At 36.5% G+C, this 17,761-nt stretch overlaps 1 protein-coding gene across 1 annotated transcript; it reads right to left on the bottom strand.

The window, feature by feature from the left end:
• Positions 1-3,924: 3,924 nt before the first annotated feature.
• LOC122586634 (secreted RxLR effector protein 161-like) lies at positions 3,925-4,623 on the bottom strand. Its single transcript, XM_043758616.1, has one exon. The coding sequence runs from the start codon at positions 4,621-4,623 to the stop codon at positions 3,925-3,927; it is 699 nt and encodes a 232-aa protein (XP_043614551.1).
• Between the last annotated feature and the right edge of the window lie 13,138 nt (positions 4,624-17,761).

Below are 17,761 nucleotides of genomic sequence, written 5' to 3'. Positions count from 1 at the left end.
AGTACATTAAGTCAATATCTCAACTGCTGTTAATACGCAGAAACAATATTAAGTTAATGACTCTTTACATGTTATGTCTAAAACCTGCAAAATACAAATAATAAACAAACATATAAACATAATTGGATCCCAGTTGGCTCAACAAAATATGCTAAGTTAATATTAAGGACAAACGGTAATTACAAGATAATTACAAGACTTGAACTTATAAATAAATATACTTCACATATCTAGAATGCTCATGTCACTGAGAATCATGCACTAACAGTCTCCCCTTTGACATCAGCATCTACATATGGCCTTCAAGTCTTCGTTTGTCATCCTAAGTGGTGGCCAATAACCCTCTTCAGAAACTTCAGGTGTTACACTGGCTGGATTCCCACTCATCCTTTCAATCAACTCAGTAGTTCAAGACTCTTGTTTTGAGTCTAACCCTGATTGATTGTCTACGTCAACCTTGCCTTTTGCAATGGTTGTTTGGAGAGACACCTCGTCTGATCCCTTCTCCTTTGCATCAAGTAGGTCAAGTAATGCATTTACATATGCACACTTGCCTTTAGCTGAAGGGTCTATCGAATCTTCAAACATGCTCCCGTACTCATCAAAATTGAAGTATGCAGCAATGTCATCCAGTATCTCACTCCCAACTTCTTCTTCAGTAGCTGGTCTGACCTGAGTATCGACTCCTACTCCTTCAGTCGGTTGTTTCTGGAAACCAGCCACTTCTTCTACAGCCGGTTGATTAGATGAAAGAGCGACAGTCGATTGCCCTTGTTGACTTTGCTCCCCCTGAGCTGCATTGACATTTGAGCCCATAAATCTCTGAATCTCCTCCTGTTGTCTAGAGCCCGCTTGGATCTTCATCCTCATCATCTCTTCGACGATGTTTGAGATTTTCCTCCTTTCATCCAGACTTCTCCCTCTGAGATTCAAGATTTTTAATCTTTTTATGTAGCTCAGCTGACCTCTTCCCCAATTTATCAAGATGAGTAGCTTGACCTTTGAGCAGTTTGTGGTGTACCCCAACAGAATTAACAATTCCATTGATAGAATTAATTGATGCTTCTTGGGTTTCTTGTAGATCAAGCTGACTATTTTCAAGCTCTAGGAGATTTTGTCTTATGAGGCCATCATCTCTTTGGTGTGACTCTTCTTTTATTTTAGCTTGTCAGACAAGCCTGCAACTAAAGCTCTCATCTGTTGAAGATCAGCAGCTAACTTGGCAACACGATCCTTGTTAGTCTGAGAAACTCCTTGTTGTGAAGAAGTCACTGATGGTCTTGTTGTAGATGGCGGAGTCGCTGACGAAAACATGATTGGTGTGATTGTAGTGCTGTGAGGTCTTACAGTCATCAAAACTGGTCTATCTCCAATCTTGATTCCCAAAAGTCTGACAATCTTGGGAGGTAACTGGTCATCTTCAGCACTAACCAGTGATACTACAGCTTGTTTGATGACAGCAGGTGTAACCTGAGCTGCTGGAGTTGATGGTGCTGCTGAACTAGAGGAAGTTGCACCAACCAATCCTTTACCTCTATCTTCTGTCAAGCTCTGCACAGGCTCTTGGATGCTTGTTTTTGCTTCATCCAATCTTCGTCTTATCTCTTCCGCTTCAAAGTCTTGACGTTGTCTCTTTCTGCTGAGACTTCGCCCTGACCCAGAAGGATCTTCTTCTTCTACAATTGGCCAGGAATCAGCTTCGGTCATGGAAAGATTTACTGGTGCAGAAGTACTACCAGCACCTTGACCTAAGGGTACTCTGCCACCAGCATTATCCTTCTCCGAGGTTGACATCTCCTCCAATGTCATTAGCAGCGTCGTCTTGGTTGTCCATAACCATGTCTTCGACGTGCTCTGCACCCAAACCCTGAATATCAACATCCATGTTGACTTCTTGGTTCTGTGCAAGAGAATGTTCAGCAACGATCACGGGAATTTCTTAGGCAGCCTATTCCTGGATCAACAATGCTTTAGGTTGTTGTTGTTGTTGTTGTTGTTGTTGTTGTTGTATGACTAGTGCAACGGGAGGTTGTTTAGGCATCGGCTATGGAGCTGCAGCAAAATCACCTTCAACATCAGAGTCCTCATGTGCAAATCCATTATGTTCTGGAGCAACATAAGCGGGATTGACAAGTGCACCAAAGAGTTCTCTGTCCCTCGGTAGAGCTTGTGGAGCCAAGTTTCCACGATGCCTATAACTATCGCTAAAGATGCGATTGTTGGGTCTTTTGGGTTTTATCAAAGTCATACTTTCCTTATAAACATGAAAAACGCAGCGGAAGAAATGAACCTTTCATTATGTTATATGTAGTTAAAATCAAATTTTAACATATAAAAGAAAAAACCCAAACAATAAGGATCCATGTATATGAATGTCATACAATCAAAATAACAACCATAGGGTGTTTAGAATACTACCTTCTTCCAAGCTTATGAGAAGGTTGATATGAAGAAGATGATGTTCCTAGAAAGGCCAAGTCTTCAAGATAGAAGTACCTCAAGCTTGCATACCCCAAGTCTCCAACAAACACCCAAATATGCTAGGATTTAGACTTAAAAAAAACTTTCTCCTTTTGCCTTGTTTGTGCCAAAATCAAGAGAAGAAAAAGAGAGAGTTTTTGCACTTGAGAGTTGAGAGAACACTATAGCAAATGCATGTAACAATTGTGTGTTTCCAATGTAGCTAGTGGGTTATGTAAAACAAGCAAATGCATGTGCATTTTTGGGTGGGGTTGGCTGGCCACAAGGTGAGACCACATGGGTCTCACCAACTCAAAATCCACTTGCATTTTCCTTTTATACAATATATATAAATGTATTATAACATGTTATATACCTTATGTAACATATTATGTATTATACATAACACACATAAGTGTTTATTTTGCCAAATAAACACATTCACATATTTCTCAAAATAAATTATCCATATAATTTACTTATATTTCTCAAGTGCATTTATTTAGAAACCCATTTCCTAAATGCTTCAAGTATTGATATTTATTTAAAGATCATATCATATAAATACATATCATAAGTGTTTGTCTAACTTGTTATTGGGTATGACCTGACTTGGATCATCACATACTAGCCACGTCAATTTAATATGTGTCTTGGGCATCCGAAATTCCAACAATCTCCCACTTGCACAAGATTCATAGAATATTGACGCAAATAGCAAATACCGCCTAACAACGGTTTGCTACCCCTAATACGTGTGACGTAGTGCCATTCAATAACATCATCCCCTTCAAGTCTCTACTTGAAATGATTTAGGTGAATCGATCATTTTTCCTTTTGTCACAGATGTCATGTTAAATCCTAGAGACATAGAGTGATCATTCTCTATTGATTTAACTTTGTAACAGGCCTTAGACATCTAACTCTCAACGAATAAGAGGGACAAATCCCATTTCGACTACATACGTCTTTCACAATCACCTTATATCATACCTGAGCTTAGCCTTATGTACTGCCATGTTTCAGAACAGCGAAGAACCAAGTCAAAGTGTAATATTCAGTGAATATCAAGACCCAATATGTATCTCAGGTCTGAGGACACAATGATATTCGCCTTTTAAATCAAGATTACTTATGATCAATCACAAAGATTCCATGTAGTAATGCTTGAGTGCAGGTCAGTCCAATATTTGTATCCCACAAATATCTATGAACCTTGGTAGCAACACATTGCTCTATATTGAAAACCTTTTGAACATCTACCAATCCAAGTTCATAACAGTCTTACATTCATATTTGTTCCCACAAATATGATCGACTACGGACATTTAGAATAACTAATTTATTCATGGATTTAAACATGCAAAAAAATGGAACATAACACACTTTAAATGCATAATACCAATATTCATATAAAAGTGTTAACAAATACAAACGTTCCGATATCCAAATACATAAAATAGATCAAATCCAATCACTAGAATATCGAAGTCCCATGGCACAAGTATGACTTTCATGCTTAGGCCTTTCAAGGAGCTTCGTGAGTGGGTCCGCAATATTTTGATCGGTGTGAACTTTGCGAATACATATCTTTCCCTTTTCAACTTCATCCCTTATGTAGTTGAATCTCCGCTCAATGTGTCTAGTCTTTTGATGCGCACGAGGTTCTTTGATTTGAGCAATTGCGCCCTCGTTATCACAAAGGATTTCTAGGGGTTCTTGAATGGAAGGAACAACCCCTAGATCGGCAATGAATTTCTTCAACCATGCAGCCTCTTGTGCTGCCAAAGAGGCGGCGATGTATTCTGACTCTGTAGTGGACAATGCAACCACATCTTGCTTCGAGCTTTTCCAAGAAACAGCTCCTCCATTTAGAATGAAGATGTACCCCGATTGTGATCGAGAATCATCTCGATCAGTTTGGAAACTCGCATCCGTGTAACCCTTTACAACGAGCTCCTCCTCACCAGATCCATATATTAAGAACATATCTTTAGTATTTCTAAGATATTTCAATATATTCTTGATAGCCATCCAATGACTATCTCCTGGATTTTGCTGGTATCTACTTGTCATGCTCAAAGCGCATGACACGTCCGGTCTCGTGCATATCATAGCATACATGATGGATCCTATAGCATATGCATATGGGATTCCATTCATTTTCTCTTGCTCAACTTTTGAGCTAGGAGATTGAGAAGTGCTCAATATAGTTCCTCTTTGAATAGGTACTAAACCTTTCTTAGAGTTTTCCATCTTGAACCTTTTCAAGATTTTATCTATGTATGCACTTTGATTCAAACCTATTAAGCGCCTTGATCTATCCCTATAGATCCTTATTCCCAAAATATAGGCGGCTTCACCAAGATCCTTAATGGAAAAGCAACTTCCAAGCCAGGCTTTTACACCTTCCAAGGTTGGAATATCATTTCCAAATAGAAGAATGTCATCGACATATAATACTAGAAAGGTAATGATGCTCCCACTGGCCTTCTTATACACACAAGCTTCATCAGCGTTTTTGATGAAGCCAAATTTCTTGACTTCTTCATCAAAACGACGATTCCAGCTTCTTGATGCTTGTTTCAATCCATAGATTGATTTCTTTAACTTGCATACTTTATTAGGATGTTTAGGATCGACAAAACCTTCAGGCTGATCCATATAGACATCTTCCTCAAGATATCCATTTAGAAAAGCGGTTTTGACATCCATTTGCCATATCTCATAGTCATAATGAGCGGCTATGGCAAATAATATCCTAATAGACTTTAGTATTGCCACGGGCGAAAAAGTTTCATCATAGTCGACCCCTCGAGTTTGAGTGAAACCTTTTGCTACAAGTCTAGCTTTATAAGTAAGCAAGTTTCCATGCATATCGTGTTTCAATTTGAACACCCATTTACTTCCAACTACTTTGGAATTTGGTGGTTCATTAACTAATTCCCAAACTTGGTTATCATACATGGATTGCATCTCAGCGTTCATGGCTTCTAACCATTTGTCCGAATCCGATTTGGACATTGCATCATGGTAGGTGGTAGGTTCATCAGAAACCATCATATAGCATTCATCCATAAGAAATCCATATCTTTCAGGTGGATAAGAAGCTCTACCAGATCTGCGAACGTTTTGTGTGCCTTGATCAACTCCTTGATCATCTTCAACATATTTTTGTTGAAAGCTAGTGTCACCCAAGTGTGTATCTGTCAGTGGTTCTTGATCTTCTTCAAGTTCCACTGTTCTAGAACTAGTTCCTTCCATAAGGAATTTAGTCTCCAAGAACTCAGCCTTTCGAGCAACAAATACATTTTGCTCATTAGGATCGTAGAAATAATATCCCAAATCATCTTTAGGATATCCTACAAAGATACATTTAGTGGATCGGGGTTCTAATTTGCTTGAGGTATCATGTCTTACATAAGCCTCACAACCCCATACTTTTAAATATGACAAAGATGGAACTCTTCCATGCCATATTTCAAAAGGTGTTCTCTCCACTTTCTTGGTTGGAGCCATATTTAAAATTCGGGCAGCAGAGATTATGGCATAACCCCAAAATGACAGAGGTAGTGAGCTTTTGCTCATCATAGAACGAACCATATCTAATAGGGTTCGATTCCTCCTTTCAGACACACCATTATGTTGTGGTGTTCCAGGGGGAGTTAGTTGTGAGATTATCCCACAACTTCTAAGATGATATTGAAAAGCATCACTTAGGTATTCACCTCCTCTATCAGAACGAAGAATTTTTATTGTCTTGCTGAGTTGGTTTTCTACTTCATTCTTGAAAATTTTGAACACTTCAAAAGCTTCACTCTTGTGTTTTAATAAGTACACATAACCGTAACGACTATAGTCATCGGTGAATGTAATGAAGTATCTTTCACCATTCCTAGTCATTGGCTTAAAAGGACCACATACATCCGAATGTATGATACCTAATAAATCTTTTGCCCTTTCATTAGTGCCATTGAAAGGTGCCTTAGTCATCTTGCCTTGTAAACAAGATTCACATACATCAAATGAATCATTTGATTTTGTTTTCAAAAGACCATTCTTTTGAAGCGTTAGTACGCGATTCTTATTTATATGGCCAAGACGACAATGCCAAATATAGGTTTCACTTAAATCTAATTTAAGTTTCTTGGTGGTAGCTTGGTACATTGAGTTGTCATATGTTGTGCTTTCATGAACCAATTCATAAATACCATTTCTAGGCATGGCTTTAAAATAAAATACATCATTCATAGAAATATGGATATCATTGTTAACAAATTTAAAATCATATCCAACATGTCTTAAACGGGAAACCGAAATAATGTTCCTAGTTAAACTAGGTGCATACAAAACATTGTTCAATACAATTTCCAAACCATTTGGTAGTTTCAAAAGATAGTCTCCTTGGGCTTCAACTTGTACTTTCGCACCATTGCCCATAAAGAGACTAATGTCCCCCTTCTTGATGTTCCTTTTTCTTATGAACCCCTGTAACATATTACAAATATGAGTTCCACATCCGGTATCCAATACCCATATGTAAGAAAAAACAGTATTAAGCTCAATATATATCATAAATATTGTACCTGAGGTTTGCCCTGCATCCCTCTTAGCTTTCAACTCTTTGAGATAGGTTGGACAATTACGCTTCCAATGTCCTACCTCCCCACACTCAAAGCATGGGTCATTGACACAACCTTTTGCTTCTTCGTTTTTGGAGTATCCATTTTTGCCTTTCCTGTTCCTCTGTTGTTCCTTTTGTTGTTTCCCTTTCCTTTAGCAACATTTGCCTTTGGTCCGGGGTTGGCCCTTTTCTTTCCGCCTTCATTGATCATGTGAACGGGTTGAACCTTTCCTCCCATGCTAGCCTCGGCCGTTTTGAGCATCCCATGGAGCTCGGAAACGGTTTTGTCCCATCCGTTCATGTTATAATTTAACACGAAGGTCTCAAATCTCTTAGATAAGGAGTTGAGGATCAAATCCGTAGCCAACTCGGTTGAAACGGGACAATTTAGCCTTTCGAGGCGATCAATGTAGCTTTTCATTTTAAGAACATAAGTTGAGACGGGTTGAGAATCATCCATATGACATGCATGAAGCGCTCGAACCGTTTCAAAGCGTTCAACCCTTGCCTTTTGTTGGAACATTTCCTTGAGTTGGGTAATCATGTCGTATGCCCCATGGTGCTCGAACTCCTTTTGGAGTTCGGGAGTCATACTCGCCAACATTATGCAACTAACTTGCACGGAGTCATCGACATATTTAACCCAATCATTGTAGGCATCAACATTTGTTTCTTCGGGCTCATCGGGAATAGGATCGTCTAGTATATAGGATTTCTTTTCATGCTTGAGAACAATTCTCAAGTTACGAAACCAATCCACAAAGTTGTTTTGGTTAAGACGCTCCTTTTCAAGGATGGATCTTAGTGAAAAATTATGGACGTTTGGGTTGGGGTTGATTGGATTGTTAGCGGCCATCTACAAGATTAACAAAGTCTTTATTAGTATTTTCGATATCAAATATAAATTTTAATTGTTAATACCCTTTTATGTCTCATGGACAATTAATAATTAAAATCTAGAATCCAATGTTATATTTAAATGATGGTTAGGTGACCTTTATCCCATTATTTAAATTAACAAGGTAGTCAACGTTTGACAATTGTAACATTTTACAATTTCTAGTGGTATGGGATCGGTTTTAACATCTTATGTTAAGTCGGCATGTTTAATCCCATAACGCCTTTGGTTACCATGCTTCGGTGACCCTAATCACATGGCTTCCAAGTCAAGTTGTCTCACTTATACACACATGTAAATTTATCTATACAAATGGTTAGGTGACCTTTATCCCACAAGTATAATGAATTTACCTTAACTTATAAGTTCCCTCAAGGTAGTTAGGTGACCTTTATCCTACAAAGAGTTCCCAAATAATTAAGTGTTGTATAAAAGATGGCGTTTTAACTTGTTTTTAAAGGGTCGTTTGAGTTTTTATATTCTAGTTAAAACTTTGTATCATGATGATAATTTTGAAATCCATATTTCAAAGTTCTTTTATAAAATCCATTTTTATAATTGTAGCCATTAACTTTTAATAAAAACCATTTTATTTTACCAAGTTAATGTCAATTTTAAAACCAATTTTTAAACTTTTATGTATGTCATTTAGTTTGTAGTTTTGAACATCCACATGACAATATTATCAAACAACCACACAAACATGACAAACATAATAATAAGTGCACAACATTAGCCAACTAATTTGACCACACTTGTTAGCCGAAACAAGTGTGTCAAAAGGTCCCAACCTAAGGGACAAAGTGACACAAAATTTATGTCAATGAACTCCCACTTGATCTTGCATCCAAATGCTTCAAGTAATCTTTTGTGATGTGATTTGAATGTCTTTCTTCACTCTTCCTTTTGGCCTCCAAAACAGCCCCTAAACTCTTTAAAGCCTTCTTGGAGATTACATTTACAAGAAAAAATGCAACTAGTCTACTTATTACATTCCAAATGAAATAAATAAAATTACATAACCAAATGAATGAAGAAAATCCTATTTAACTGTTACAACCATTGAATAATTAAATAAAATACAAACACATCCACATATCACAAACAATCACAAGGTCTTTTGGCTAAGTTGTGACACTATAATACACAAACAAAAATCAACTTTTGATGCATACATCCATATAACCGGCTCTAGATGCCATTGTTGGGTCTTTTGGCTAAGTTGTACTTTCCTTATAAACATGAAAAACGCAGCGGAAGAAATGAACCTTTCATTATGTTATATGTAGTTAAAATCAAATTTTAACATATAAAAGAAAAAACCCAAACAATAAGGATCCATGTATATGAATGTCATACAATCAAAATAACAACCATAGGGTGTTTAGAATACTACCTTCTTCCAAGCTTATGAGAAGGTTGATATGAAGAAGATGATGTTCCTAGAAAGGCCAAGTCTTCAAGATAGAAGTACCTCAAGCTTGCATACCCCAAGTCTCCAACAAACACCCAAATATGCTAGGATTTAGACTTAAAAAAAACTTTCTCCTTTTGCCTTGTTTGTGCCAAAATCAAGAGAAGAAAAAGAGAGAGTTTTTGCACTTGAGAGTTGAGAGAACACTATAGCAAATGCATGTAACAATTGTGTGTTTCCAATGTAGCTAGTGGGTTATGTAAAACAAGCAAATGCATGTGCATTTTTGGGTGGGGTTGGCTGGCCACAAGGTGAGACCACATGGGTCTCACCAACTCAAAATCCACTTGCATTTTCCTTTTATACAATATATATAAATGTATTATAACATGTTATATACCTTATGTAACATATTATGTATTATACATAACACACATAAGTGTTTATTTTGCCAAATAAACACATTCACATATTTCTCAAAATAAATTATCCATATAATTTACTTATATTTCTCAAGTGCATTTATTTAGAAACCCATTTCCTAAATGCTTCAAGTATTGATATTTATTTAAAGATCATATCATATAAATACATATCATAAGTGTTTGTCTAACTTGTTATTGGGTATGACCTGACTTGGATCATCACATACTAGCCACGTCAATTTAATATGTGTCTTGGGCATCCGAAATTCCAACAGCGATTAGGCATTATAGTCACCGAAACAAGATTGGGAAGTCGAGCATTAATGATCAGCATCACGAATCTCGGATACATTAAGAATCTCTCATCATCCCTCGCCCTTATTTGTCTGCACATCTCGTTAAAGATATAACGAGAAAAGCTGTAAGGCTTGTACAACACCAAAGATAACACTTGTGATTGGGTCTCGACATTCAAAGAGTCATAACCCATCTTCTTATTGCTCAAAGCAACAAGAATCACATGTGAAAAGAATTTCCACCTGCCCATCAAACAAATCTTCTTGAATGTGTTCTGATTGGCGGGACCAACATACCCCATTCTTCTGAAAGATCCCAATCTAAGTGCTTGGGGATACGTGGTTGGACCATTCACTCCTCCCTGTTGGTCTTCAGTTCCCAAGTCAAGAGTACCAATCAAGTCGGAGGCAGTGAACTGGAAGGTCTAATTATTCACCCTCGCTTCAATACTTGGGACAACACCGGGTAATAATTATGTAGACGGCCCAAATTTACTTAAGAAAGTTAGATATATAACTGGGTCAACTGTGAGAATATGTCTGACTCTTGATTGCTGCAGAAACTCAAGAATCCTTGTAAATCTCCCAGCATTTGCTTGATTCACGTCTAAGTCAATCAAGTAGTTATGATTTCTGTGGAAGTGTCTCTCAGCCATCTGCACAAAGATACAAACAACAACCAAACAAACAGTTAGCAGCAACAAATGGAGTCGAACTCTAAAGTTCTTAATCATTTCCTAAGCCCTTGAAACACCATGTTTCATCGACTCCAGAGATGTTATCAACTTTAACAATCTTTAACTCTTAGTTCTATAATGTCAATCTTTAAGGTTCTTAAACGTTTTCTAATCCCTTATAACTCTTAGTTCTATAGGCTCTGAGAATGTTATCCGCCTTAACTATCGACAATCAACGTCAAAATTAAATTTCTTAAACATTTCCTAAGCCCTTGAAACTCTTTGTTTCATCGGCTCCAAAAGTGTTATCAATTTTAATTATTGACAAGCAATATCAAAGTTTAAAGCCCTTAATCACTTTCTAAGCCCTTGAAACTTCTCAGTTTCATCGGCTCTGAAAGTGTTATCCACTTTAAACAATGACATATATGTTGAATTGATAAAACTATTCTATTCTCCATGAAATAGAAACCATTTGTGTACATATTCCGCTAAAATATTATATAGTTTATCAAAACAACACGTCGAAATTAAAACTTTTATAGTTTTTCATAAGTGAGACCACTTTTCTCAAAATCTTTTAAAACATGATTAATTTTTAATACACGACAACATAAGGCACATGTCCTTTCTAATTTATCCAATTAAAAATTTTCCCGATTTGAAATTTTTATAAGTCCTAGAATCGACAATTTCCTTATACACACACATATGGTGACAATACACACATATGGTGTCGGGTTTGACTAGTCAATGCGAGTGATGTTTCATATTTTAATTTTCAAAAAACTTGATTTTAGAAATTTTGTTAAGTCATGAAACACGCATAATGCCCTAAAACACGCATATGGTGAGAAAACACGCAAATGGGTGAATTTGGCATAGGAACACGCAAAGGGTGTTGACTGGTCAAGATGCGTGTTTGACCTTGATGACATCATCAAGAACACGCAAAACTGGATATGTTTGTTTTTTGGGTTTTTTTTTGAAGATCTGGGTTTACAAGAACACGCAGATGAAGAACACGCATATGGTTCAAGGACACGCATAAGGCTGTTCATCTTCTCCAAAAATCAATCCAGTGTTTTGAACATCAAAACTCATGAAATTGGTACTAATAGGTTCCTATATGTCCGATTTACAAGTTTTAACGTTCCATTTCCTTATCCATTTCGTGAATCAAGTCCTTTTTAGTGATTTTATGACTGAAAATAAAAACCCTAAATCTTGACATTTGAATTCGAAATCTGGACTTAGAAATCTTGTTAATCATATACCTTTGTTCAAAAAAGTTAATGGAAGTGTTTTTAGTCACAAAAACACGTAAAAATCAAGTATAGTGAATCGAAAAGGAGTGAATAGTGCGCGAGCAAGAATGCGCAGATGGAGAAGATTTCAGGAAGAAACGCACAAATGATTTAAAATGATCATTAAATGAGTGTTTTATTCCAATTTATATCCATTAAAAACACGCAAACCCTAAGTCACTAAAACACGCATATCCGACCCACTTGGCCAAACACGCATATAGGTCCAATTGGATGAAACTCGCATATCGAAGCCCATTTGGCACAAACACGCAAATCAATCCAATGTAAAATATGCAAAGTTAATCCCACTTGACTACAATATGCATTATTAGCTCATTTTGCTCAAAACATGCATATCAGTCCACTTGGTATAATCCCACTTGATTATAATATGCATTATTAGCCCATTTTGCTCAAAACATGCATATGAGTCTACTTGGCATAATCCCACTTGACTACAATATGTATTATTAGCCCATTTTGCTAAAGACACACATATGAGTCCATTTGGCATACTTTGCATATAAATACAACCTATTTTTCTTCGATTCAATGAACCTTGACTTACATAAAGTCAACTTTCACAAACTTGATTAACACATTTAAAATTCACAAAAATTTTTATCGAACCCGATATGACTAACGAAAAGAATTCTTTAGAGAACATGATAAAACGGATATAAATCACTTTTTCATATCAAAATTATCATATTTTTCTCAATAAAGAAATTCTTCATAATTGTCGCTACTTAATCATCTTGCAATGTAAACCATTAAATTATGACCCACTATGTTAATAATTAATGAAATTTAATGCACCATCTTTAAGTGTTGATAATGGCAGCCATTGGACACATACAATGCTGTAAAATAAATTCAAATACAACAAAAAAATAAATGATACAAGATTGATCGCCCTATAACAATCTTTCCGTCATCATTTTTTTCTCCGTTTGAATTTAGCTGAGATGTTGATGTGTAAGTGTACTGTGCTTCCATTTTAAGCTTAAGGTTTCTCCATTCCGGACTAGATAGACTCAATTTTCATGCACTTTGGAGATCTTTTATCTTGTCGGCTGACACATATCTAGATAGGATAAATAAAACTTTAACCACATCAGCGAACTCATGAGATCTATGCAACTAATGCGTTCACCTCAAAAATTAATAATTGAATTCCGAAAATACTTAAACAGATTTAACTAATAACATACAAAAGATTCTCACACTTAAGAGTAGAATCTAGGCACTTTATTAAGTTATATCATACAATAAGCATATTCAATTCAATTATTCTTAATTAATTGCAAATCAAAATATCTGTCAAATACATCAATTAACTGATTCTGTTTGACCCATTTTGACTGAAACCTTAAGTATCAAAACTTAACTTTCTGTGCAATTTCAAAACAAGACTTAATTTGAGGTGTACTAAACACACTCAAGTTCATGCCTTTTAACTTTACACTTCTTCCTCTTCACGATACACTTTTTGTCTTGTGGTCATCATGAACATAATCTGTAAGTCCCTTTGGAATCTGAAAAACTCTAATCATTGTCTCTCGTGCAATAGAACCCTTTTATTGAGACCAAGAACCTTACGGAGCATAAAGTTACAAAATCAATCACAGGGACTTTTGGATCAAAGTCACTCTAACAAATCTTGTAATAGTCATGCTTAATACTGTCCTTGCGATATGCTTTACGGAGCACAAGACTTAGAAAATCAATCACAATAATTTTAGAATCTAAATTACTCTAATCAATCTTAGAATAGTTATGCTTAGTCCGGCATATGCACTATACCCTACTGAGCATGAAATTTAAAAGTCAATCACAGTAGTCTTTTGGAGTAAAGGTACTCTAATCAACCTTAGAATAAACATGCTTAGTCAGATACATGCAATAGGTTCTAGAAGAAGCAATTACTACTGAAGAGTTTGGATATAGCAAATGAGTAAACTTAAATGCCATATTAAACAATCGTTTCTCGTGCAGTGACGACTTCCCCATTAAACCATTATTATATTTTTGTGTTGCATTTTCTGATTTTCCATGTTGAGAAGGTTCTAGAAGGAACAATTACTACAGAAGAGATCGGATATAGCAAATGAGTAAACTTAAATGCCATATTGAATAGTCATTTCTCTTGTAGTAACGACTCCCCCTTAAACCATTATTCTATTTTTGTGTTGCATTTTCTGAATAAGCTGGTTCTTGAGAGATAAAAACTAAGGGTTTCTCATTCCAGTTAACTGGACTAGAAACTCAAAACGTGATCGATCAAAGGCCTTAGTGTAAAAATCAGCTAGATTGTCATCGAATAGCACTTTCTCAAGATGAATTAATTTCTTTTCAGCACAATCACGAATAAAATGATATCTAATATCAATATACTTTGTTTTACTGTGCTTAACAGGATTGTTGGTAATGGAAATAGCAGACTTGTTATCAATTTTAATAGGAGTATTAGAGAAATTCAAACCATAGTCACGCAGTTGTTGTTGAATCCAAAGCACTTGTGAGCAGCAGCTTCCCGCAGCCATATATTCTGCTTCATAGGTTGAATTTGCAACAGATGTTTTCTTTTTGCACTGCCATGACACCAATCTATCTCCCAAAAATTGACATCCTCCCGAAGTAGATTTTCTATCGAAGTTACAACCACCGTAGTCAAAGTCTGTATATGCATACAAATCAAACTCCCCTCCCCTAGGATACCATAAACCAAGTGATGGTTGTCCTTTGAGGTATCAAAGAATTCTTTTTACTCCTTTCAACTGTGCTCTTTCGGACAGGATTGAAATCGAGCACATAAGCATACAACAAACATAATATCAGGTCTTGATGATGTAAGATACATGAGTGATCCTATCATTGACCTATATAAGCTTCCAACAGGTGATTAACTTGTATTGGAGTCCCTATAGGTGAGGAATCATCCATACCAAATTTTTTAAGAATGTCATAGACATATTTGGTTTGATGAATAAAAATTCCTTCCGTTCTCTGCTCAACTTGCAAACCTAGAAAGAAATTCATTTCACCCATTGCACTCATTTCAAATTTGCTCTTCATGATTTCTTCAAATTCTTTGCACATATTCTCGTCAGAAGCACCAAAAATGATGTCGTCTACGTAAACTTGTACCAGTAAGAAATCATCACCTTTCCATTTTGTAAACCATGTGCTATGAATCTGACCTTTTACGAACCCATTTTCCACCAAATGTATGGATAATGTATCGTGCCAGGCTCTGGGTGCTTGATAAAGACCATATAGAGCATCTAATTTATAAGCTCTATCAGGATAGTCAAGATCAATAAACCCAGGAGGTTGAGACACATAAACCAACTCCTGTACTTTACTGTAGAGAAATGCACTCTTTACATCTAATTGGTATACTTTAAAACCTTTAAAAGATGCAAAAGCTAGAAAAAGCCTGATTGCCTCAATTCTAGCCACTGGGGCAAACACTTCCGTATAGTCCAATCCATCTTGTTGTGCAAAACCTTGAACCACTAGTCGAGACTTGTTCCTAGTAACAATCCCTTTATCATCCCTTTTACATCTGAACACCCATCTTGTTCCAAAAGGGTTGACATCAGCAGGCACATCCACCAATTCCCAGACTTTTAATTTTCTGAATTGGTCTAACTCTTCTTGCATAGCATCCACCCAAGATGGTTCCTTTAGTGCGATTTGCACATTCTTTGGTTCCACTTGAGAGATAAAGCAGTTGTACTTACATGTTTCCAGTATGCCTGTATCTTTGATGCTAGCAAAAAGACTTGTGCTTTCTTGAAGACTGCTCCTAGTTCTAACACCAACGCTAGGATCTCCTAAGATATTTTCTACAGGATGAGCCTTCGTAATGTGTTTTTGTGTGACCCGATCAACATCAAGATTTCCACCCAAATTAGTAGATATCTCTTCCTCATACTGAACTGAGGGATGCTCCTCTGTCACAACATGTCTAGAAGTATTCTCAGTTGAAGTGTCTGGACCCATTGGTTCATCAGACCTTCTTGAGATAACTTCTTGTTCAGAATCCTGACATCTTCTCCCATCCTCTGAAGTTGCATTAGATATTGGTCCTCCGTAAGATGGTGATGCAAACACATCGTCATCCCGAACCACCACTATATCATCTGAATTCTACAACTCTATAATAGAAGCATTAAGAGTACTGAAAATGTCTTCATAATTGACCATTTTCTCAGGACCTGAATGAATACCGGGTAAACTACTGGTAATCTCAACATTGTATACAATGTTGGCTTTACCGGTTGCTTTGTTATAAACACGTCGATTTGGTTTTCGCGGAACATATCCAAGAAAGTAACCTTCATAAACCTTTTCATCAAACTTTGCTATGTTTGGTTTAACTTTTAAAAAGGTACATAGTAAACCAAAAGGTTGCACATGACTTAAGCTAGTTTTTCTATTGTGCAGCAGCTCATAACATGTTTTGTTAAACTGCTTCACAGTCAGAACTCTGTTAAGTACATAGCAAGCAATGTTTATAGCTTCACCCTAGAATATGGTTGGAAGTTTAGAGTCTGCCAACATTGTTCTTGCAGCTTCAATAAGTGTTCTATTCTTTCTCTCAGCAACTCTGTTTTGCTGAGGTTGATACAGAGCACTAAATTGCTGATCAATGCCTTTGCTCAGACAATAAAACTCCATCAACCTATTCTTGAACTCTGTACCATTGTCACTAGTATTTTCTTAGACAATAAAACACCCATGAGAATCTTGAGAATTCATCTGTGATAACTAAACAGTAATACATTCCTCCGATACTTCTTACATTTACTGGCCCAAATAGATCCATGTGAAGAAGTTTAAAAGGACTGGCCGTAGAATTTAGAGACTTGGACTTGTGATTAATCTTGTGTTGTTTTCCTTTTTTGCATGGAACACATTTATCTTCACTACCATATCTCTTCAATGGAACACCTTCCACCAATCCATTTTTGGTGATGTAATTCATTGACAGTAGTCTCAATCTCAGGATTAGAGATACCCAATGCCATAGCATATGTATCCCTTTTCCTTGGAGCCGTCAACAGGATCCACTCTTCTAGAATCACATATCCAGGTTTTAGGATAAGTGCTTCCCTTTGTCACAAGTTTGAGACATACTCATTAAGTTGTGATTTAACTGTTCAACATAATTCACCTTCTCAAGCTTGATCTTCCCGTTAGTGACATCACCAACACCGGTAATTGAGCCACTCTTGGGACCAGCAAAGCTTACATATGCTCCCAAAATCTCAAGAAAGTTTGACAATAATGATTTATCTCCAGTCATATGTCTTGAACAACCACTATCGACATACCATATACTTATGGCCCTTTTCAATAGGTGATGTTGTTCATCTAGAATATTCATTCTTGCCATGAAGTTAACCAGATCATCTAAGTCTGTCTTTGTTGATACCTCAGATGTTTTGACTTCAACTTTATTGGTACACACTACATCCTTACTATCAAGACTATCAACAACAGACCCCACACCATTTGTCTCAGCCAATAGAGCTTTGTCAACATGTGTTCAACCATTGTTATTTCTTTGATGATGATTCATCACCCCCCCTTGAGTTGTCGTCATATTCAGTCTGATAGTTTCTTTGATGTCGTGTGTTGGAAGC

Source organism: Erigeron canadensis, chromosome 2 (assembly GCF_010389155.1).
Source record: "Erigeron canadensis isolate Cc75 chromosome 2, C_canadensis_v1, whole genome shotgun sequence".
NCBI classification, from domain to species: domain Eukaryota; kingdom Viridiplantae; phylum Streptophyta; class Magnoliopsida; order Asterales; family Asteraceae; genus Erigeron; species Erigeron canadensis.
This window is presented reverse-complemented; position numbering and strand designations above follow the sequence as displayed.

Excerpts from the sequence above, each read along its gene's own strand:
- LOC122586634 (XM_043758616.1), bottom strand. The coding sequence starts at position 4,623 with ATGAATGGAATCCCATATGCATATGCTATAGGATCCATCATGTATGCT.